This window comes from Mauremys mutica, chromosome 12 (genome assembly GCF_020497125.1).
Source record: "Mauremys mutica isolate MM-2020 ecotype Southern chromosome 12, ASM2049712v1, whole genome shotgun sequence".
NCBI lineage: Eukaryota > Metazoa > Chordata > Testudines > Geoemydidae > Mauremys > Mauremys mutica.
The window spans coordinates 68,082,871-68,105,836 of record NC_059083.1 but is presented as its reverse complement, the minus strand read 5'-3'; the positions used below and the strand labels follow the sequence as shown (position 1 = coordinate 68,105,836).

The following is a 22,966-nucleotide window of genomic DNA, read 5'->3' as shown; positions in this document are numbered from 1 at the left end:
ATCTGCCAATAAGCTCAGGACCCACCACGGTAGAGGAGGAACTTTGTCACAGTACACAGTACACACACACACACACTTAACTAGTTTACTTTTCACCACTTGTGTTGTTTAGCTTTTTGTTCTTCACTCAATTAGATTTGTCCATTTTGCAACTGAGTTCATCCTCATACTTTGGAACAATTCTGGAAGCTGCCAACAATGTAGAGGAAAGTTTAATTAAGAAAACAACAACACTGCGGCATTTCAATTGTACAAAAATAAAATGCATTTTAATAGATAATGGGGATGGTTTTGGTTTTTAAGAGAATTAAAAATGTTGGACCTAACTTGACAGGGACCATCAAAAGTTAAATAATAATAATGCTCCACTGCTATAAGCTAGCCACACACATAAAGAATAAAAGTTATATTTAGATTGAAGTGCCCAACCTTTCCATTTGGCTGCCACAATGCGCATGGTAGAAGCAAAACTTTGCATCCCCTAACAAAGGAATTGGGACAACTAATCCCTAATGTAGTACCAGTTTAATATAAAAAACTTTCATACATCTGGTGCACCCTCCCACAGAAGATCTCCAAGTGTTTTACAGACATTAGAGAGACAAGGCAGGTGAGGCAATATTTTTTACTGGACCAACTTTTGTTGGTGAAAAAGACAAGCTTTTGAGCTTCACAGAGCAATTCTTCAGGTCTGGAAAAGGTAACCATTATGTTACAACTAAATACAAGATGGGACAGATTGTTAAGCATAAGGGGTTAACACTGAAGGTGTTGTGAAGATTTCCTTGGAGGACCAGGGCTGACACGTCAGATATGGAATGAACACTCTGCGAAAAGTATTCACCCACAGGTAATAGGGTATTTTTATCCAATAGAAGATATTACCTCACCCACCTTGTCTCTCTCATATACTGGGACCAACATGGCTACAACAACATTCCAGACATCACGGAAGTAACCCTCACACTAGGTACATCTGTGGTTATCCCTGAGGCACAGAGATGTTAACTGACTGCCCAACGGGAAACTTAATACATCCTCACTTACAAGGATGAGCTTTTTGTTTCTCAGTTAGCTAGAAACCTAGACCTAGATACCTGTGACCAATGAAACAGCACCTACTTCTTCCCTACCCCCAGCCAGGCAATGGCTGTTATGGAAATGAATAGGATCCTAGCATGAAGCGTTTCACCATCATGGAGCTGCCTGTGCTAATGCAGTCATGGTGGCTGTCACAAGGAGGACACTGCAGTGAGGAAACTCACCTGGAGTGACAGTGAGTACTCCGGGACTGCTACAAGCAAGCCCATATTTACCAGCCCTTATCTACACAGGCATAGCAACAAGGTTTAAAATACTGACCAAGAGCAGCAAGAGGAAGGCCCCTGCCTTATCTCTACCGCAACATGTTCCTGAATTAGCAACAACTGGGAACTTAAAAAAAAAAAAAAGGATAGAAAGAGAGCAATAGGGAATTTAAACACTCGCTAAAGACAGCCTGAAATCAAGATCATATTTCAGACCAGGGGAATGGTGTCCTGCCAGGAGGTGGCATGGACACCCCACCCCTGTGAGGAGACTGATACTATGGGCTCTGTTCTGCAAAGTGCTGAGGTGCTACTTGCTCTTTAAAGCATGTGAGCAGTCCCCTCAGAATTAGTGGGATTACTCACATGCTTGAAATTCAGCAGATGCTTAAGTACATGGCTAGATGGGGTCTAAATCCCAGTGCACAGAGAATTTCAGAGGATGCTGCAAATCCTAGTTCAACTCACTGAATTTCTACAGTTTATGATTGGCTAATAAATGCTGGACCAACAACACCTGCACACCACACATACATATATCTAGTCTCTGGCTTAAAATAATCTACAGACAAAGTGGTTGGGAGCCACAGGCAGATTTACCCCTTGCGGTGTTGGATCTGGGTGACTCCTTGCTCAGATAGGAGGAGGGGATTTTTTTTTCTTTTTTTTTTTTTTTAAGTCCAGCAAGCACAGGCAGAGAATAACTCTCTTCAAATGCAGAAGTTTTTGTAAACATGCAACAGCTGGAGTTAGCATGGAAGCAGGAAGTGCAAGATGCAAGTGGCAATTGCGTTAATCTTCCAGATGCAGCTGTCATTGTTTTCTTGTTATGCAATTTTCATTTTGGTCAAGTGGGGTGTGATCACATATATTTTACATAAAAGCTTCTACTCGCCAGAATTAAGCCTCCCACTTTAGAGTGCTAAACTGACCTCAGTTAATGCAAATTTTGATCAGCCTGTAGGATCTGATGGTGAGCAACAAATTCACCTCCTCCCCACACACACACACCCTTGAGCCTTCTACTTGTGTAATCTTCCCATTCCACTTTAAGAAAGCAGCAAAGAGTCTATTTGATTATAGCTATCTCACAGTGCAATTTCTCTGTAAGGGACTACTCTGCCTGTACTGTTACAAATTGATGAAGATACTGATTGGAAGTGTGGCCTTGTTCAACACACCTCTAAAAAGAGAGGAGTAAGGCCTGGTTGACACTTAAAGATTAGATTGACTAGGGGTACGTCTTCACTACCCGCCGGATCGGCGGGTAGCAATTGTTTTCTCGGAATCCCGAACGCGCTCCCGTCGACTCTGGAACTCCACCGGAGCGAGTGGCGGTAGCGGAGTCGACGGGGGAGCCGCGGATGTCGATCCCGCGCCGTGAGGACGGGTAAGTAATTCAAGCTAAGGTACTTCGACTTCAGCTACGCTATTCACGTAGCTGAAGTTGCGTACCTTAGATCGACCCCCCCCTCCCAGTGTAGACCAGGCCTAGGTTATGCAGGGCTGTGAAGGGGAAAAACACCTTCTGTTCATGTAGGAAGTATCCCCACACTATGGCGCTACAGTGGCACTGTAGTGGCTGCATTGTAGACATGCCCTTTGTTTCTAAACTGAGTTGGGGATACTGACTTCTGTACATAAATCAGAGATTAGAGCCGAATCCCCTCCACCAAGAGTGAGGTTGTGAGCTACCACCTGGCCCAGCAGCTAAAGGAACTAGCAGGTCCTCTCAAGTATCAGTGAGGTTTTTTGTTGGAATGGATGCCTGCCTGCAGCAAGATGGAGGCATGGAAAGGAGGAAAGAAAAGATGTTTGATTCAATCAGTGTCATGTGGAGACCATAAAGCAAAAAAATCAGTGGGATGAATAATAGAGAGGAAGGGTTGTTACCTGTTGCACTGTTTCCTATGACAGTCTCACATCATACAAGTAAGACTTGCACGACATTGAAATGTTCAAAAATATCCTCTGGAGTCAGCACAGCATCGAGTCAGGACATTGCATCATGATGGGATGACATATATGGCCAAATTCAGACCTGGTGCATGCATATGCAACTCAACTTCACACCATGTCTGAACCTGATCCAATCAATTTGGCCCACCGTCAGGACAAACTCTTAAAGGCAGCAACTCTAGGTCTCTACCAAAGTGATGAATGTTTTACTCCTTTGGGGAAAAGGTTCATATTGCCAACATCCCCCCCCCTCAGGCTCTCACACTGGCTGGTGCTTGATCAAATAGATCAAGGAGTAACAGCATTGAACAGGGCCACAGCTTTTAATCACAAGTCACACAGCCTTCAAGGGCTGGATACGATACCTACCATTTCCCTCCACTACCTTTCCAGCAGGACTACTGCAATTGAACACACACAGTCACAAATAAGGCTTGGGAGTGGCTGAGTCATGGGCAAACCACATCTCTGAACTGTACAATCAGACAAGCCACAGATAAGCCTCACCACCCTTCCAGAAAGTCTGCAGGGGAGACACAAAACATTGCCACTGCTGTTAATAATTTACTAAAGTACAAACAGGCAATTCCCACAGAGAGTCCGCCCTTCCCGTGCACACTGAAGAGGGACCTCTCAGCAGGCCAGGATCTTCTGCAGGACCTGCAGAGAAGGCACCAGCGGCAGAAGGCACATACGCTACATCCACAGCAGCTTCAGGTAATAGTGGAACCATCCACAACTACTTCGTTTCAAGGCCGACTGCATTCAGAGGAAAGATGGCAGCTTTGGGGTATCCAGTCAGACTGTGTTTCTTCCCTCGGGCTTGGAGGAGACCTATTTTGAGGCTATCGATGCTGTCACTACTTTAGAGGGCGAGGGGACTTTCCCAGAGGGTCTGCGTGAAGCCTTCTCAGGGGTGAATTATCCCACACAGGCCCTTTGTCACTACATGTCTAACTGCAGAGTTATAAAGGACCCTGTTAAAATGATCTGCTGTGATTCCAAAACCAAAGCATTATCTAAATACTTTGGCTGCTGGAGCAGAAGTAACAAACAGCAACTGGAGTGTGTTTCTGAGATTCTAGCGGGCACCGCTTTGCGAGGGTGAAATTAACTTCACACTGTCTAATCCCTTTCCTTTCATGCAGTATTAAGGGCAGAAATGCAAGGGGAGGGAGTTAGTACAGGTATAAGTAGACTGAAATAAGTTAGTGAGGGGTCTCCCTCTCCTCCACTCTGTGTATTAGGTCAGGCTAGCAGTCGCTCTGACGGAAGGAGGAATAATCCAACCATCCTTTCATTTCTCACTGAGGTGTAAAAAGCAGGGAAGCATTAAAGCTTCTTGCAAAGAGATGTCAGATGTTATTTTAATGGTGTAACAGTATGGCTGTGAGCAAGGCAACGGGCAAGATGGCATTGAATGAGTAAGTGTGTAGAGCCCAGTGAGACTCCAGATTAAATTATGTCAATAAAATAAAATAAAGATATTTTAGTTGCAGTTTAACACCATGCGTTACGGCTAAAGGAATGTTAAGGTTTGGGTCAAAAATGGGAGGAAAAGCTAAAACTAACACTCTGTGTATAACTACACCTGCGGGAGGAGAAATGTTTGCATGGAGGTATCTTGGCTGTTCTAATTCCTTATCTTTTTGTATTAAACGACAAGAAGGTTTAATCCCCCATTTGATAATGTGCCTGAAGAACAGATTGCTTTTGCTATGGGGTACAAGAGCTTACTTCCATGTCTGGTGTACTCCCATGACTTAAGAGCCTAACTTTTTATTCTAAAAGAGCCACATTCTCAACTGCTGAAAACCTGAGTATCTCACTGGCCTCAGTGGTGCTCTCCTGATTTACCCCTGCTGGGGATCTGGTTTAAAACATCTTCTGCTCCGACAGACTTGCTGTGGTCACTGATTTTTATTATATTCCTTTTACATCCAGACTATGCAATCCTTATACTGAAGATTCTGACAAAGCCATGACTGTAGCTGCACCAGCAGACACTGCTAAAATATTGGTAAAATAAAACCCCACTGCTGGAATAATTAATCCCTGAACAGAATTTTAAGGGCAGAATCTTCTCTCTTCTCTGGCACAGACCACTAGACAGTTCTTCGGTGTTCTATATTCTGTTCATGGGATTGGTTTATCTAAAGAGTGATTACACCTTTTTAAAGAACAATGCTAGTAAGTGTGTAAAGGGTGTGTGCATGCATATATCTGTTGAGGAAGTAGAGAAGGCAGACAAGCATCAGACACTCATCTGGCTTCCCCACTCTAATTCCAGCAGGGGCGGACCAGCATGTCGTCCTCAACACAAGCGGCGTCCCCAGTTCTGGAAAACTTGAAGAGTTGCATTCTGACAGATGATTGGGCTCTTGCAGGACTAGTGGTGATTGGGTCATTCTGCACAGTCTTCATTGCCCTCCTCTTGTTTGCTGCCATCTTTGGCTGCTGCTCAGCTCCAAAGCGTAAAGCAAGTTGCATATAAACAGCAAGGACAAGAGTGGGGCATTTCAAGAATACCACAACCAGGCAAGAATTGTCTCATCCACCAACTGTTTGATCAGGTCAAAGGGAAGCTTCATCTTTTATCCTTCTTGTGTGGTTAATTCTTCACACACAGACTTGAGGCACTCACAATCTGATTGCGCCTACAAGGGAGGCCCTCATGCTGTTGTGTACTCAACTACCTCGACACACAAGGCAATCTCAATTCAGGACCATGTGACCAGCCAAACCTTACAGGCAAGATATTTGCTTGCCTGAACTTTTCCCTGACAAGGAAAATTACTGGGTTACTGACATTCTGAAGCTGGAAGACACCCTCGAGTAACTCCACCAAGGTAGCAGCACTTCTTTTTTTGCCCCGTATTCAGATGAGGAAGGAAATAGCCCCCAGATCAAAAGCTCATCTCGACCCTTCTATGTGAAAAGCTTTTTCATTAAAAGAAGCTGATGCAACGTTCTTCTGCTCTGGTTACATAACAACCTAAAATAACGTGCGTGCAAGACAATCCAAATGTCCCTCTCTCCTCCTTTTGTTGTAATTTAGGACCCCGCAAGGTCAGGGTTTTTGTTGTTTTGGTTTCTGGAGGTTTGTTTGTTTTTTATGAAAGTGGGTAGAAAAACCTATTAGTTTAAAATTAAAAAAAAATGGATAACACAAAAATGTGATGTTTCTTTGAACAGTCTTTTAATAAAGATTTCCAGGTAGGAGCAAGTTACAGCAGGCAGCAGACAAACCCAAGGAGGGGCCCTGCAGTGACACCTGCAGTAAAGATCACAGGAAGATTCTACCCTGGGATGAGATGTGGCATGTGAAATTTCAGGGGGTAGTGGGGATTGGTGAAGTTCGGGAAGGGAAGGTTTTGAGGAGGCTGGGGGGAAAAAAGTGAGATTTATAATTGGAAGCTACTTTCAGCCTTAAATATAGAGTGGTCAGCATCCCCCTGCCCCCTTAACAACAGTGCAGCAAGAAAAGGGTGGACAGAAGAAACACTATTTCCTTCTCCGATAGTCTCAGCTAAAGAAAATCTATTTTTTCCAGGTAACGTATTATTACATGGGTCTGTCACATACAAAGTTCCCTAGCACATACCCATTGCTTTACTGCTGCAGTGGAACAGCACCGGGGAGAGTCTTCACTGTAAATAGCCAGGCTACCGTCACTCAAGGGTGGGAGATGTAAGTCAAGATGAAGAAGCAATTACATGAACCTTAACTAACCCAAGTTCTGGCACTAACACATACTCTAGAAAGTCCTGCTATAACTACTGATGGCTTGTGCAAAATTAGTTTGGCAGTCTCGGTTCAGTTCCGAGTGCACAAGTGTCCATTGCAAACCAGCTGCGACGAAACCCTTGCTAGTAATCTCAGCAGAGAGATCACGGAGTAATCAGAGACGGAAGCAAAGACCTCTTCACCCCATAGCTATTAAAAAGGACTTCTCATTTCAACTGGCAACAGAGGCAGCCAGCTGGCTACTCTAGGTACGACCTAAAGGCATGCAACAGCAGCTGAAGACTGACTTAGCTGCATAAACTGACCAAAATATTAGAGCATGGTGCCTCACAGCAGACACTTAGTGGAGTCACCTTAACTGCAACCAGTCAAGCATTGTTTCAAGGGCATGCCAATTATTCTTGCATTTGAGCCAGACCTCAGGGCAACTGGTAAAAATCCTTCAGAATAACCTGTTCAACAGGTCTTGTTCTCTGTCAAAACATGACTGAAGGCAACGCCCTCACCAGGACTCCAGCAATGAGAAAACAAACATTCCCGTTTCCACACTGAATCCTGACAAAACCACCCTGGATGCAGAGCCACACGATGAAAATGGATCCAAGGCTTATGTGGGAGGGAGGATAGTCATTTCCCAGTTTGTAAACATACACTGCTCTCTTATTGGGAAAATTAAGGTCTTGCTGTCTCAAACTAGTGGCACATAGTAATTTGTTACAATTACAGCCTTCTCGGATTCATAGTACACTATTTGTAATGTGTATAGTGGTTACAAGTCTGCATTTAGGTTCCCCAACTTGGGCGTGTGCGCGCTATGGGCTTGATCCTGAAAGGTGCTGAGCACCCTAAACTCCTGTTAAGGACAACAGGAATTAGAGACACTTAGCATCTTGCAGCATGGAGCTCTTTTGAGTCAGAGGGAAACATTAAAGCTAACTGCTTCTACACCAAGATACTGGGCTTTAGATCATGCCTTTCTTTACAGGAGAGATGATGTGGCAAAGAAAACGTCAAAAATAGACAACTGGAGTGTCCAAGGAGAGTCAGAAAATAGGAAAAGCTGCGCAAAGAAACACTGCCCATTCCCTTTGGTTTCTTTAGCAGAAAAACGCTGATGCTGCATGACAATTCCATGTGGTAGCATGGGAGGATGTCATGGTCATACAGTAGCCCCTTCCCATAACCAGATAATCAATATACAATGCTAGGTGCCAATTTCACACTCTGAGGTCTTGGTGGCAATGGGCACTCCATTGACAGGAGCTGGAGAAAGATGAGATGCTCAGAACAGAGGAGAGATTATACCACATGTGGTTACATAAGCCATTGAACCGGCCAGTCTCAGAGGCAGTGACACTCAGATACAGGGTAGGTGGCCTAAATAATCAGTAGAAATAGCCAACACCTTGTGCAATCTAACACAAGGGCCCCTGGTTTCTGCAATGCAGAACCTGGTGCAGAATTCTGCAGCAAATTAGGAATTCTGGGGTAGCTTCATGTACACTTAAAAGTAGAGTGTTTTAAATATGTAAATGCAACTTTTGGCTATTTATTTTAATATTAAGGTCAGTTTATTTTATGCTTCTCTTTGATTTTCAACATGCTGCAGATTTCTGCATTGGCAGTAAACAACTGCCTTGTAGAAGCTGTCATAGGGGAAGTTGGAGGTTTTAACAGGAGACAGTTAGTTGTGTAGTTTGGTGCCTGGGAAAGCAGGTGGGCAGATGATGGGGTTTGTGCACATAACATAAGGGCCATTGGTTTGACCCAGTGTGGCCAATCTAGCCCAGTACCCTGTCTTCCAGGAGTAACAATGAATTAAAATGAAAGCAGGCAGTTCACACCTCTTAGAACTACTATTTCTGACAATCTTCCCAAGTCTATAGACAGCACCGCATCTGTTACATTCAGTTCACATTTTCCACCAAAACTTTGAGGTCTAGAAATTTAAGTTTTTCCACAGCATCATAGTTACAGAATACACTGGCAATAATGGTGCCAAAGAGGGGAAGAGTAGATTAATTCACCCACCCCTCCTGCTATCAATGCATACAAGAGAGACACTTACCCCAGCTCTTCACAGAAATTCACTATAGCATCAAACGCCGTCAGCACAGATTTATCGGACTCTTTCAAGGTGCCTCTTTTCTCCTGAGAATAATAAAAGGCAATACTTAAAGCCGCCTTCGATGTAGCTATGGACGGATGCAGCACCTCTGCTGACAGCCAAACCTGACCATCTTTCCAGAACAGAGCTGCAACCAGATCTATGCTCCACTTCTCCACCCCATGGTAGTACCGCAGCCAAGAGTGTCCACCACCTCCCCTGCCATGCCTCCAGGCCCTCTGACAACGCTGCAGCCAGGTCCAGCCATCTCTTCCCCAGCACTTCTGCCTCTTCCACTCTAAGCTGTGACACTGCTGCAGCCAGATCCAAGCCCAATGCCTCTAACCCCAGTCCTAGTAGCAGTAATGTGGCTAGAACTGGGGAAACTGCCTTGGGACAGTCTGAGGTAACTGCAAACAAGGGGCTGACTAGACCAGTGGTTCTCAGCCAGGGGTACGTGTAACCTTGGGGATATGCAGAGATCTTCCAGGGGGTACATCAGCTCCTCTAGATATTGGCCTAGTTTTACAACAGGCTATATAAAAGCACTAGCAAAGTCAGTACAAACTAAAATTTCATGCAAACAATGACTTGTTTATACTGCTCTATATACTAGACACTGAAATGTAAGTACAGTATTTATATGCCAATTGATTTATTTTAGAATTGTATGGTAAAAATGAGAAAGTGAGCAATTTTTCAGTGCTGTGACACTTGTATTTTTAGGTCTGATTTTGGAAGCAAGTCGTTTAAGTGAAGTGAAACTTGGGGGTATGCAAGACAAATCAGACTCCTGAACGAGGTACAATAGTCTGGAAAGATTGAGAGCCATTGAACTAGACCATGATGGGGTATATCTGGCCTCCTCTATCTCTTGCTACAGCGATTGGAGCACCGACACCCCCCTGCTCTAGGAAAACCAACTCAGCCCAGGCTACAAACAAGAGTTAGTCCTCCAGAGGCCCAGAAAGGCCAGGAGGAGACCCGGTCCAATCAGAAGCCAGCAGGCCAGTTAAGAAGGCTTGTCTGCTTCCTCTCCAGGGGAGTACTGGGGGAGACTTGGACAGAGAAGGAGCTCTTCAGTGCAAGCCCTGAACCAGGCTAGGGCCTTGGCTTCAAGCACTACAATCAAGCACTTGCCTGTTTAAAGGCACAGACAGCCCAATTCTGAGTTTAACTATGTAAAGATGGGTGCTGAGCTTGCAGCACAGACTGCCCTGCTCCAAACAGGCTGCCATAATTTGTGAACTGAGGCAGGGAGCACCTATAGTGCTACGCATTGTGCAGGTGGTGGTGCTAGCCAGGCCTGTGACATAGAGCAAACCTAGTGTTAGTAATGCTGTAGGAAGCTGTTCTGCAGATCCTACCTGGAGTTTAGAGAGCTCCTTCTTGATCAGGAAGGAGACTTGATCCCGGTCATTCCTAGAGTAATAGAGACGGCAACAGGACGGTTTCCCATCTCTCCCAGCCCTTCCAGACTCCTGGTAATATCCAGCCATCGACTTTGCAATATTCCAATGAGCAACAAATCTGCATGGGATAAGAGAATGGTAAGCATCAAGTTGAAGTCTTTTCTCTCATCATTGCAAACACAGAGATGCTCTCTATTGAGGCCAACAATCAAGTAGAAACAGAGCAGCGTAAGTGAGAGCAAGGACCTGGGAGGGAATGGAGCAAGGGATTCTTAACTGGGCATTCTTAAAACAGTGAAGAGGCACCAAGGGAAGCTACAACAAAAGCCTAGTGTGTGTGTGAACAATAAGTCAGCGGGACACACCCAAAGCGAATGGAGGAGAATAGGCATGGTGGATATACTATAAATGCATAAAGATTTGTAGCTGTGAAGAGGAGAGAAAACGGTATTGATCTGCAGGAGTTTGCGTTCTTTTACTGTAAAGTTGTGCATGTTATTAATATGCATTATTTACTTTAAGGATTTGCAACATGTTTTATAATAGTATTATTCATAGATTCTAAGGCCAGAAGGGACCATTGTGGTCTAGTTTGACCTCTTGTATACACAGACGATAGAACTTTCCCCATTTAGACTTCAATTAGACACTTCTTTGCCTACAAGTTATGCATATGGAATTCTGGCTCACAACCTTCCCCTGTACAGTAAGGGCTCCCTTGCAATCATAATATGCCACCATGGATCATTACTAAACAACCATTAAAGTTGCACACAAAAACTGCAATCAAAATACCATTGCATGGCTGACTTAAACCTATAATTGTTAGGCCAGGAGTCGGCAACCTTTCAGAAGTGCTGTGCCGAATCTTCATTTATTCACTCTAATTTAAGGTTTCATGTGCCAGTAATACATTTTAACATTTTTAGAAGGTCTCTTTCTATAAGTCTGTAATATATAACTAAACTATTGTTGTATGTAAAGTAAGTAAGGCTTTAAAAATGTTTAAGAAGCCTCATTTCAAATTAAATGAAAATGCAGAGCCCGCCAGACCAGTGGCCAGGACATGGGCAGTGTGAGTGCCACTGAAAATCAGCTCGCATGCCACAGGTTGCCTACCCCTGTATTAGAACATTCACTGACAGCTGTGTTCCCTACCCTCTGGGTCCCAGAGCAGTTTATGCTCCGGTGATGTGCTGCCAATATTTTATACAAAGGGTTCCCTCAAAAGTGACCTCATTAGTGTATGCTAAACCCCACACTCCAGAAGTTTGTGTGCTTCAGACGTATGGAGTGAGAGACTGCAGGAATCTAGTCACTGGTTATCCTCATTTAAACAAAAACACTCTTTCATAACCAGGACCAGCCAGGAGGCAGCAGAGCAGAACATTTCTTCCTTGCCTGTATGTTTATGTTTATACACCATCTCCAGCCACAATGAATAAGCAGCAAACAGGGAGGGGTTGACAACAGCAGAGGAACCCTCCTCCCTTCATTTCCCTCAGGGCCTCCTCCAGCACTTCCCAGGCATGATCTTATACCTGATGATGTGTGTACAATTCCCATCCCAAGAACTTTGTTACTGCAGGGTTAAGGTTGATGGATAGTACCACATACCTTTCTGGAATATCAAATGTGTCTATCCTTAAACCACTGAAAGCCAGGAAATAGTCCGTTCTGCCCAACACACTTAACTCTGCACCAGCAGCTGGCAAGAGCCACTGGGATTCTACTGTAAGTATGTTTTGGCCAGGGTTGCCCTTACAAGCAACACAGAATGACTAAATGTGCTGTTTTATGTATTTTCTCATTCATCTGTATGCTCTCCCACTGCCCTCCACTGTGTTAGGGACGGACGTATTGACTGGTACAGGGATTCCTTGCTGCAGGTTGCTACAGTTCATAATACTGTACAAGGAGACTCCACATTTCTGTGCTGAATTATGTGGGTTGTACAAGTAGAGGAGCACAATAGTCAATTCTGCCTTTGTAGCAATCTAGTAGCATCCATGACTGTGCTTAGGAAGATGGCACATGTGTGAGCTAACCCATTCATCTCAATGGGGTCCTTCCCCATCTCCCAAAGTCTACCCCAGCCTCGATTGTGAAACAGTAATTTTCAAGAAAAATCTCTTTACACACAGAATCATAGAAATGTAGGTCTGGAAGGGACTTCAAGAAGTCATCTAGTCCAGCCTCCTGGGTTTTAGAGCAATTTGAATATTAAAATCAGCTCCTCATGGGGGAGGGGAGACCTGTATTTGAGGAACTCCTTGACCAAATTACCCCAATTTGCACTAACTCCACCCTGGGCCCTGATGTGGCACAGCAATATGGGGGAGAAGGGTGGGGAGAGGGATGTGTGTGTATTTACCACAATCTCCATTTTAACAGGGGTGACAAGGGTACACAAAGTCTGTTTTTAAGGGATGGTTTTAAATGTTTATCGTTGTTTATTAAACTGCTGTAGAAAAATCAGGCTGTTATGGGGGGAATCCCATTTGAGGTTTGCTATGACTGTTTTTAAAAGTACCAAATGACTTAAATTTTTCTAGTATCTGACATTACCTTCAGACCTCTTTCATAGAAACTACAGCCCTCTGAGAGGTAATATGGATAGCTGTAAACTTTTGGGGTCTCTAGACTGGATAAATTATTGTAGAAAGATGAAATTTGTTTACTGTGTTTGTTTTCCATGACAAACACATATTACTGGTTTGATACTGTCATCTGTCTGTGTCAACATCAAACCAGTTCTTAGAGTAGAACTCTATTGTGGGCGCTTATGCTGATGTCCAGCAGCCTCTTTAATCATGCTGCCATTGTGCAAAGCCATCACTACTTGTTTTTCTTTAATCACATTCAGGGCATGGCTACATTTGCAGACATAGAGCACTTTGAGTTAAACCAGCCTTCGTAGAGCACAGTAGGGAAAGCGCTGCAATCTGTCCACACTGACAGCTGCAAGCGCACTGGCGTGGCCACATTAGCAGCTCTTGCAACAGCCACAGAGAGCAGTGCATTGTGGTAGCTATCCCAGCATGCAAGTGTCTGCAACGTGCTTTTCAAATGGGGGGGAGGGTGGAGTGTGACAGGGAGCGTGTTGTGTGTATGTGGGGGGAGAGAGTGAGTTTTTTGGGAGGCGGAGAGCGTGTCAGCATGCTGTCTTGTAAATTCAAACAGCAGCAGACCCCTTTCTCCTTCCCCCCACCTCTCTCTCTCTCTCTCTCTCTCTCACACAGCATTCCATAGTAATGGTTGCTTTGTCTCGGAGCAGATAAGCATGCCAGCTGTCAGAAACAGAGCTTTCAAAGGGAATATCTGCATTCCTGCAGTGATTCCAAAACAATGACAAGAGTAGCCACTTGACTTAAGGGGATTATGGGACGTTTCTGGAGGCTAATCAGAGCACAGTAATGCAACACCTCGTTCATACTGACACCTGGGTGTTTCAGTCAATGTGCACCATGTGTTAATCTTCTCACTGAGGTGGATTACCAGGAGCACTCTAGTCCTAGAGTCAGAGCACTCTACGTGCCTTGCCAGGGTGGATGGGTAGTGAGCTAGGGAGCCTGGGGCCGCTTTAATGTGCTCTAACTCACAAGTATAGCCAAGCCCTCAGTCTTCAGCTGTTCAGGACTTGAGTGAGCAGCATGATCAGGTTGCTGTATTGTTGGTGCTGACTAGAGACTTTAACCTTCCATTTATTTAATTAATGCTATTATGCATGAGGATTTTAGAGCACTCAGAAAAATCAGCAAATCTCATCCTTACTATAGGGATGCTATTCCCCACAATAATGCCCAGGCATAACTGCAAGAGAAGGCATTCTTCTGAATTTTCTGGTGACCTGCAAACAGGCATGGTTGCATGTGCCCCCTATTTAAAAAAAAACAACCCAAAACCAAATGTTATGATGCATAAAGAAGGCCTGAAAGGATTTTTTTCTTTTTGTTTGTCCTTTACCTTTAGAAATATCAGGAATATCAAGTCTTGTCATCCCAGTTTTTGCTAGAGGACTAAAAGAATTAGTCCTTAGCTGAAGGGGCAGGTGTGTTGAATCTTTCACAAAGACAAATTTTCTTCAAAGTGTCTGCCAGCAGTTTGAGTTAATCAGGAATTAAGCATAGTTTTAAACAGCAGCTAAGAAAGTCTTTCCCTCTCCACTGCTCAAATCTGTCTATTTGATGCCAGTCTCCAACCCTCCAGGGAAACCTCTGGGAAAACAAGGAAGTCAAAACCTAATCTTGCAAAAGCCCCTTTATACCTCAGAGCAGCAAAGTAGAGTACACTTTGTCTGTAGCACGTCCCCTCAAGTCAGACCCTCTAATGATCTTTGTTTAACAAGTAAAAGCCCAACCTTTCCGCTCTCTGCAGCTTCTAAACAGAAACACCTCTCACACGTTTATGAAGTTTGAATATGAATTCCTCCCATCCCCACGCCCCCTGGTGGAGATCTGATTTCTTCACAGGGAGGGCTAGAAAAGTGTATCAAGTTCTTGAGACTGCAGTTAGTATACAGGGGAGGGTCCCTCCCGAGGACGTTTTCCCCTCTCTGCCCAAGCCCCTACATACCTGACGTTGGCTTTGTCGACTCCCATTCCAAAACTGATGGTAGCAACAATAACAGGGACCTTTTCCTCCATCCACTCATTCTGAATCGAAGTTCTGTCTGCTGCCTTCAGCCCTGGGGAGGGAAAAGGAGAGAAAGCAGGGAAATCAGAGAGAAAGAGGAGATACTCTTTCACCCCTCAGTTTCCCAGCAATCTCTCCCCACTCTCCTATGTATAAAAAATGTGCTGGTCAAAGCCAAGTACATTACCCCCCACTTCAGACTGGCTCATCATCAAATGAAAGGAGTCAATACTCCCCCCACCCCAAGAGGAAAATTCAGTTCCCTCTCAGGCAAAAGCCTGAATAGATAGGACTGGCAGAGGGCACCGAGTTCTAAAGCCAAAGGAGCACCTTTCCACCCCATCCCACCCCACTCAGATCAAGGGCCTGTCAACTCAAGCTCCTGACCAAATCTCAGCAGCCACAGGATCACACGTACAGAGTTGCTCCCTACGGTAGCCCTGACACAGACTATTAGATAATGTGAAATTCTAAAGCCCTGACTGAGGGGCTGTACAATGTAGACACAACGTCCAGTACCTGCATGATAGGCCTTGGCTTTCACTCCTCTGTAGCTCAGCTCAATAGCCAACTGGTCACAGACCTCTCTCATCCTGCAGTACACAATGCCACAGCCAGAGTATACCTACAGAGAGCCAGAGAAGAGAAAATCCAGAATGCTATCCGGGGGAAGACAGAAAAAGCTCATAGCCATTATTGCTGAGGGGACAGGGCTACAAAAGCTTGAAATTCTTCTCCCTGTGCTGGCTCCCCTGCAGCTGCAAAATATCCTTTGAGTTTTAAGTATTCCCAATGGGGCTGATAAACCAGCATGGAAGTAAACGAAGCAGGAAGCATGGCCCATCATTGTAGTATCTGGGCTCCTCACAATCTGTAATGGACACAGGGAAGTGCTATTATCCCCATTCTGCACAAGGAGAACTGAGGCACAGGGATGCTAAATGACTTGCCCAGGGTCACACAGGGAGAAGCAAACCCAGTTCTTCTAAATCCAAGGCTAGTGCCATATCCACTGGGCAAACCTCTCTCTCTCTCTCTCTCACTTTTTGCCACAGACACACAGCAAAACCAAACCAATGTGCATGCGTTTGTCAAGTGAGAGAAAACAAAATCCGCTGAGAAAGAAATGTTATTTTTACACTTTTAATATATTTTCATTTAGAATGGCCCATATCTAAAGGCGCCTTTGTTTGAACTAGATATAAATACAGCTCACCAAAATAAAAAGCCAACAAGACCCAAGGATGTCCCCCAGGCCCCCTAACCATAAGGGAAATAAAGCATCTGCTGAAACAATATGGATATGCGAAGGCTCACCAGGAAGGGTGCCAGCCAATGATCTCTGGCACAGTGGGCCTGATCTTGTGACCTGATGAACACTGGCAACTCTCATTGACTTCAGTAGGGAATGAAGGGTACTTTGCAGGATCAGACCCAATAAGCATTGAGACCGTTCCTAAGTGCTACGCCCTCCAATGCTTTACCAGAGAGCCCACAGAGAGGGTCTCCATCAGCTATGTACTGAAATGCTGCCCTGCAGTAACTCCTTGAACAGTCAGGATTACAGAAAGGGAGAGGAGCACATCTGCAATGGCCAGTGTTCCCTACCACATGGAGAGAGGATGAAGAACCAGTGAGGCTACTGCCGTAGCAGCTGTGTGGCAACTCAGTTTCATAGCCTGGAAGTAGAAGGGTGGGGAGATTCTTATCCCAGCTCCCTGCAGAACCCCCTCACATCAATCCCCATCCACTGAGGCTTGATGAAGGATTGGGGGAAGAGGCCAGCGACACTGTGTGTGGGTATCACTCTATAAAGGCAGAGAAGTTCACCATCTTGTCATCAGGTGAGGTCAATATCTGGAAGGATGCCAAGTATTTCAGAGATTTAGAAGAAGTTTTTCAAAAAGTACCTGAGTGTTTCTTTCAGGGACCTCTCCCTTCCCCATCCTAGTCCTATTAGTGCCATCCCGATACCACAACATTTAGGACAGTTCTGTTCCATTTACCATTCTGCCCTTGAAAGTAGCTTCTGAGACTTAAACCTACCCCTTGGGCATTCTTCTCTTCAAGAGCCTTCAGACAGAAATCCTTCAGATTCGCATAGGGATCAGTCAAGAGCTCCTTAAACTGCACATCATAGAACAGGTTAGATCTGAAGCAAGGCGTCTTAAAGGTGGCAACAGGTTGCTTTAGCTTCAGTGACATCACTATGTCATCCTGGACCTGTTTGGTGGCTGTGGCAGTCAGGGCGACGCATGGCGTGTTGGGTATGCGAGAGCGTAAGGAGCCCAGGCGCAGGTAGTCGGGTCGGAAGTCATGTCCCCACTGGGAGACGCAGTGAGCCTCATCTATTATTAGGTAGGACAAGAGGTTTCGAGACACAAGGGAGTTCAGGGTGGGCTGGAAGGAGGAGGCGGCTGCCATCTCTGGGGTGATATACAGGAGCTTCACCTGGGGCTTCTCGCTTGCCAAGTCAGCCAGGATGGTCTTCCTTTCCTGAGCAGAAAGCTTGGAGTTCAGAGAGTAGACTTTGACCTTCAGTGCCAACAAATGATCCACTTGGTCCTGTGATTAAAAAAGAAGCAAGTGGCATTGAAGAAAGTCTTTACCAAAACAACTACTACAGAGATAAACACAATAACCTCTAGCCCTGTAGTTTCGAGACCCTGTCCACCCACATCTCACCTACTGCATAGCCTCAGCTCCAATTGTCTTTAAGTGCAGGAGTCTTTTTAAACAGGCTTAACTGCAGCAGCTAACAAAACTGCTCAGCTTTATTGGCCATCCATCTCTTCAGGTGACCATCAGCATTTCTAAGAGACAAAGGTTCTCTTATCAGCAATGAGACTGTCAGCAGGGACCCAGTTATTTTCAGATGTTGGAGATGACAATGAGATCATCTCAGGATGATCAGCATCAGCTCACTGCACTGAAGGAAAATGCATGACAACAACAACTACTCACATTTTTATAGTGCATTTCATCCCTCAGGATCCCAAAGCACTTCACAGATCTAACCGAGTATAGACTATGTACCAAGATCACTTCAATCAGCACTAAAATTGAGCCATCTCTCGGGGTAAAATTAAATCAATTTTAAAAGCCAGAAGGAACTATTAGATCACCCATTCTGACTTTCTGCATAACATCAGCCATAGAATTTCATCCAAGCATCTCTGCACAGAGCCCAAGAACTTGTGTTTTAGCTAAAGCATCTCTTCCAGAAAGGTGCCCAGTCTTAATCTGATTACATCAAAAGTGGAAGAATACAGCACTTTCTTTGGTAGTTGTTCCAATGGTTAAAGACCATTCCTGTTAAATATTTGTGCCTTATTTCTAATTTGAATTTCTTTGGCTTTGACTTCCAGCCATTGGTTCCAGTTTCGCCTTTCTCAACTAGATGAAAGAGCTCATTAGTACCTGCTATTTTCTCCCTATAAAGATAGTTATAAACTGTAATCAAATCATCACTCAATATTGTTTTTGATAAACTAAAAAGATTGAGCTATTTATATCCCTCACTGCATGGGATTTTCTCCTGCCCTCAAATCATGTTTGGAGCTTTCTTTCACTCTCTCTTTTCAACACCCTTTTTAAAAGAGTATGCAGTATTCCAGTATCAGTCTCTACTCCTATTTATACATCCAAGGATCGCATCAACCCTTTTGGCCACAGACTCACACTGGGAGCTGATGTTGAGTTGCTTGTCCACTATGACTCCTACATCCTTTGCAGAATCACTGCTTTCCAGGGTCCAGTTTTCCACTGTGTAGTTATGGCCTGCATTCCTTGTTCTTAAAATGTATAAACTTGCATTTGGCTGTATTAAGACAGATTTTCTTTGAATGGGCCCAGGTTACCAAATGATCCAAGTCATCATTATTTACCATTCTGCCAATCTTTGTGTCAGTTAAATTTTATATGTATTTCCAAATAATTTATTGACAAGTATTGAAAGTGTCAAGCTTAGTCCTAGAACATCACTGTGGAACATCACTAGAAACAGCCCCATTTGATGGGAATTCCTCATTGACAATTATTTTTTGAGATCTCTCAGTTAGCCAGCTCTCGAGCCCTTTTAAAAAATAGCACAAGACAACGCCAAAGTACATGCTCACTAGAATGTTGTATGGTATTAAATCAAATGCCTTACAAAAATCTAAGTAAAACAGCAGGGAAAGTCACTCTTCACAACCGGGTGACAAAGCACCAGAAAAGGCCAAATGTCCATATGTAATTGCCCTGAAGCCTTAAGTGTTCAAGGAGTGGCGCTGCCTGAAACGTCCTCTTTCCGTGATGGAATGGGGAAGAATGACAGAAAGCCAGCTTGATGCTGAGCAAAATATCTGGTATGAGAAAAAACTGATATTTCCCAGGGGGTTTACTACAGAAATAAATAAAATAGTAGTTTTCTTCTTAGGAATGGTCCAACTCAATCCATTTTAGATGTACTATCTACAGGCAGCAAAGTAGAGCATCTCTGAATGCAGGTAACAGGCAACGGGGCAAAAGGAGAGAGAAGTGATCATTTCGATCACCTATTAAAGGTTTAAAAAAAATCCCTCTGCTGTTAGTTTAGTTCAGGTCCCCTTATTCCCACCTTTAGATGTTAGATTGTGATACAGACCTGCCATGGTCCTGCAAGCCAGGATACTTTAAACTATGGTTAACTGGAAACCCTCTACTGTCAAGGCAGTTAGCAGCAGTATTCTTACCTACTCACAGAATCAGAAAACCAAACCCACTTCAATGAAATGAGAAAAAAGAGACAAACTGGGATCAGAGGTTGGCAGTGGGGGAAGGGATTGGACCCAACTGTGCATCCACACAGTCTCCCCACCCTCCCTTCACTGATTGCTTTTCCACAGCTAACAGGAGATGGTTACCTGAATCAGTGCAATCAGAGGTGAAATGACAATGGTGATGCCCACTGCCAGAACTGCAGGAAGTTGGTAGCACAGGGATTTCCCTGCCCCTGTGGGCATGCATACAAAGACATCGTTCTTGCCTGCAAAGACAACAAAACAAAGCTCAAGGCTACTAAACCGTGGCAATTTACCGGGATTCTGCTCTGGAGGAGTGGGCACAAAGTCTTTTAGATCACAACAAATTGCATTAGAAGCGTGTCTCTGCAAGTACAATGCCGCATGCCAACATGAGAGAGGTTTCTTTTAAATTTTTAAAAGAATAATAATAAAATAGCAATATTTTGCACTTCTCTACTGGCTTCCTTCCAAGCAACTCTAACCACTTTATGAACATTAATTACGCCACATAACACCTTGGGTGACAGGAATTATTCTACTCAGAGGTGTAAATCAAAGTACAGAGAAGTTAAATAACATACCAAACTTATATCAGCTCACTTCCAGAGACGCTTGCTTTTAACTCAGGTTCTACATCCAGCTACCAAACCACCTGGACCTTTATCGCAACCTGTTAAACTTTACTACAAATTCTCCCAGTACTAGACTGGAGCGGAGAATCTCTGTTATAGATAGTTTGTTTGATAAAGAATATTCTGTCACTGTATTAAACAGCATCCACTGACAAAGAAGGATGCCAACCAATACTATGCTATTTAACAGGCAGAACCATACTGGTGATCTAATGCCAACATGGCTGCTGGCAACAGCTGTGTGCATGTGCTGGTTTCTAGTGGAAACAAGAGATGGATCCTGGGATTTTGACTCAGGGTCAAAACAGGTGTGACACTGGTTCTTTGAACACCATCTCACGCAGCAAGACTTAAAACTGAAGAGACAAGGTTAGAGTCCCAAGAAAGACAGTCATGCCTTACCTTTCACCACTGTCATGGTTGCACTCTCTTGCAGAGAGGTTTTAAAGGAGTCAAACCCAAAGATCTTTTTCAGCGTTTTCTGGACCTTGCCATCTAGGCCTGAGGGAGTGTAGTCATTCATCGTATAGATACAGTACTGGAAATAGGTCAAGGTAAACGAGAAGGAAAGGAGCTTACTTAGCTCAACTGTTGTTCACATCAGCAACCAATCACAAATTCTTCTTGGTCACTGAGAGATAATTTTTCCTATTAGATTATTGCTGCCAAAGCATCACAGTTTAAACTGCTCCAGGAATATTTTTCTGAGAGTATATATGCTTCCAAAGTCTGTCTCTGACAGAGACAGAATCACTTGTAAATCAGCTTCCCTCCCTCATCCTAAAAATAAGGAAAAATCTAATCTCATTTACACTTGTGGCAAATCCCTTCTTAGGGACAGCTCTAGCTAGTGCTTCTAATGTAGAGCCACATGTCAGAAACAACTGAGCAAGAAGAGAATCCACTTATGCAGTACTCTCTTTAGACTGAGCACAGCCTCTGATTCACACACAACCTGCCACCCCACTGGGAAGCTTACTGTGGGAGAATGGCCTGATTAAACAGGAAAGTCGAAGGGAACATCTGTGTCCTTTCTGCTTGCTCTCAATTCTCATCCCATGGCCTCTAATGCCTCACACCAGCTCTCTTCATACTGGCACCTTCTTCACCTGCTCTCCTCCCCTCTCTGCCAACCTTACTGCTTTCTGGGCCTGATCTCTCTCGCAGCCCTGTGTCATTTGGTTTTCACCACCTGCACTTGCTTCCCAGTTGTCCCCACAGCCTTCTTCTCCCTTACACCCACTACTTCCTTCCTTCCTCCCCCCTCGCACACTCACGTCCTCTCTAAGCCCAGATCCTCTTGCCTTCAGTCTGCTTCCTCCACCCACACTCCGGCATCTTACCACCTTCTCCTTCCCCCAGAAAGCTTCCCCCCACCAATTATCACTGAGGCAGCAAAGCTGAAAGTGCCAGGAGAGGAAAGGGGTGAAGAAAATGGGCAGGTTCAAGGTTCCCTTTAACCCAGACCAGGCCCAGGTGCCAGAGCTGGTTTTAGGGCAGTAACTCTACTTGGCAAAGGAACCACCTGAATCAAGCCCCCCTGGGAGAGGTTGAGGCCGAGCCCCAAGAGACTAGCCCCTGCCTGCACCCTCACTCCAGGGACTACTTTATCCCCAGGTGTTATCCCCATGCCCCTTTATTCCACCACTTCCCCCTGCCTATATCCTTCCGCCCAGGCTGCCCCCCACCTCATTACTCGCACTTATTCAGCTTCCGAGTCGGCTGCTGTTGCTGTGCTGTTGCTCCCGCCTGGGCGCGGGTTGATGACGTCAGGGCTAATCCCCTTTAAACAGCCCAGTAGGTGCCATTGATTTTAGCGTTCTGACCTCGAGGGCTCACATTCCCCTCCCCAGCCTCTCTTCTAACAGGGCCACGTGTCTCTGGACACCGCACTACCCCTAGCAGCGCTTCAGGCTTGAGTTCACTGGGCTCAGCCCAAGCCGGAAGGGGTGGGTCTAGTTGTTATAGCGCTCGCCGCTTTCTAATCCCAGCCTTTTGCCTGCGTCATCCTCGGTCGCCGGAAGTGTGCCGTAGTCGGGCTGGGGAAGATGGCGGCGGCGAAGCGAAGCGTCCTGTCGTCGTTGGCGGTTTACGCGGAGGATTCCGAGCCCGAATCCGACAGCGAGGCCGGCGCGCCGGGGAGCGATGGAGGGACGGCAGCGGGTGAGTTCCGGGGGAGCTGCCGCTGCTCCTCCTCAGACCAGGCTCCTTCGCCGGCCGGAGAGCGCCCGTCCCTGTCGGGGGTGGCATCCTCGCTGCCGCGGGAGGAGCAACTGCCGCCCCCGAGAAGCGCTGCCCACTCCTCTCCGCCGCCCTCACCCACGGGCGGGAGGCGAGTGGCGGCGGAGAAATGCCCCTCAGAGAGGCGGGCGCCCCCCCCCCCCACCGGAGCGCCCCTGGG

At 45.2% G+C, this 22,966-nt stretch overlaps 2 protein-coding genes across 11 annotated transcripts in view; one reads left to right on the top strand and one right to left on the bottom strand.

Moving 5' to 3' along the window:
- RECQL5 (RecQ like helicase 5) overlaps positions 1–22,597 on the bottom strand; it is a 59,357-nt gene extending 36,760 nt beyond the window's left edge. For 3 of the 7 annotated variants that reach the window (XM_044983679.1, XM_044983680.1, XM_044983681.1), the window contains exons 1-8: positions 22,091–22,210; positions 20,968–21,103; positions 20,054–20,175; positions 17,214–17,732; positions 15,687–15,792; positions 15,108–15,219; positions 10,488–10,650; positions 9,082–9,164 (exon numbers count right to left, since the gene is read on the bottom strand). In XM_044983679.1, coding sequence (XP_044839614.1) covers positions 9,082–9,164; positions 10,488–10,650; positions 15,108–15,219; positions 15,687–15,792; positions 17,214–17,732; positions 20,054–20,175; positions 20,968–21,103; positions 22,091–22,195 — 1,346 coding nt within the window. In that variant the 5' untranslated portion in view covers positions 22,196–22,210. Of the gene's footprint in view, positions 1–9,081; positions 9,165–10,487; positions 10,651–15,107; positions 15,220–15,686; positions 15,793–17,213; positions 17,733–20,053; positions 20,176–20,967; positions 22,211–22,253 lie in introns of those variants that run through there. The other 4 variants (XM_044983685.1, XM_044983682.1, XM_044983683.1 and 1 more) reach the window with 4 other exon arrangements.
- LOC123346347 (SAP30 binding protein) overlaps positions 22,405–22,966 on the top strand; it is a 56,300-nt gene continuing 55,738 nt past the window's right edge. For 2 of the 4 annotated variants that reach the window (XM_044983690.1, XM_044983688.1), the window contains exon 1: positions 22,405–22,728. In XM_044983690.1, coding sequence (XP_044839625.1) covers positions 22,614–22,728 — 115 coding nt within the window. In that variant the 5' untranslated portion in view covers positions 22,405–22,613. The remainder of the gene's footprint in view (positions 22,729–22,966) is intronic. The other 2 variants (XM_044983689.1, XM_044983687.1) reach the window with 1 other exon arrangement.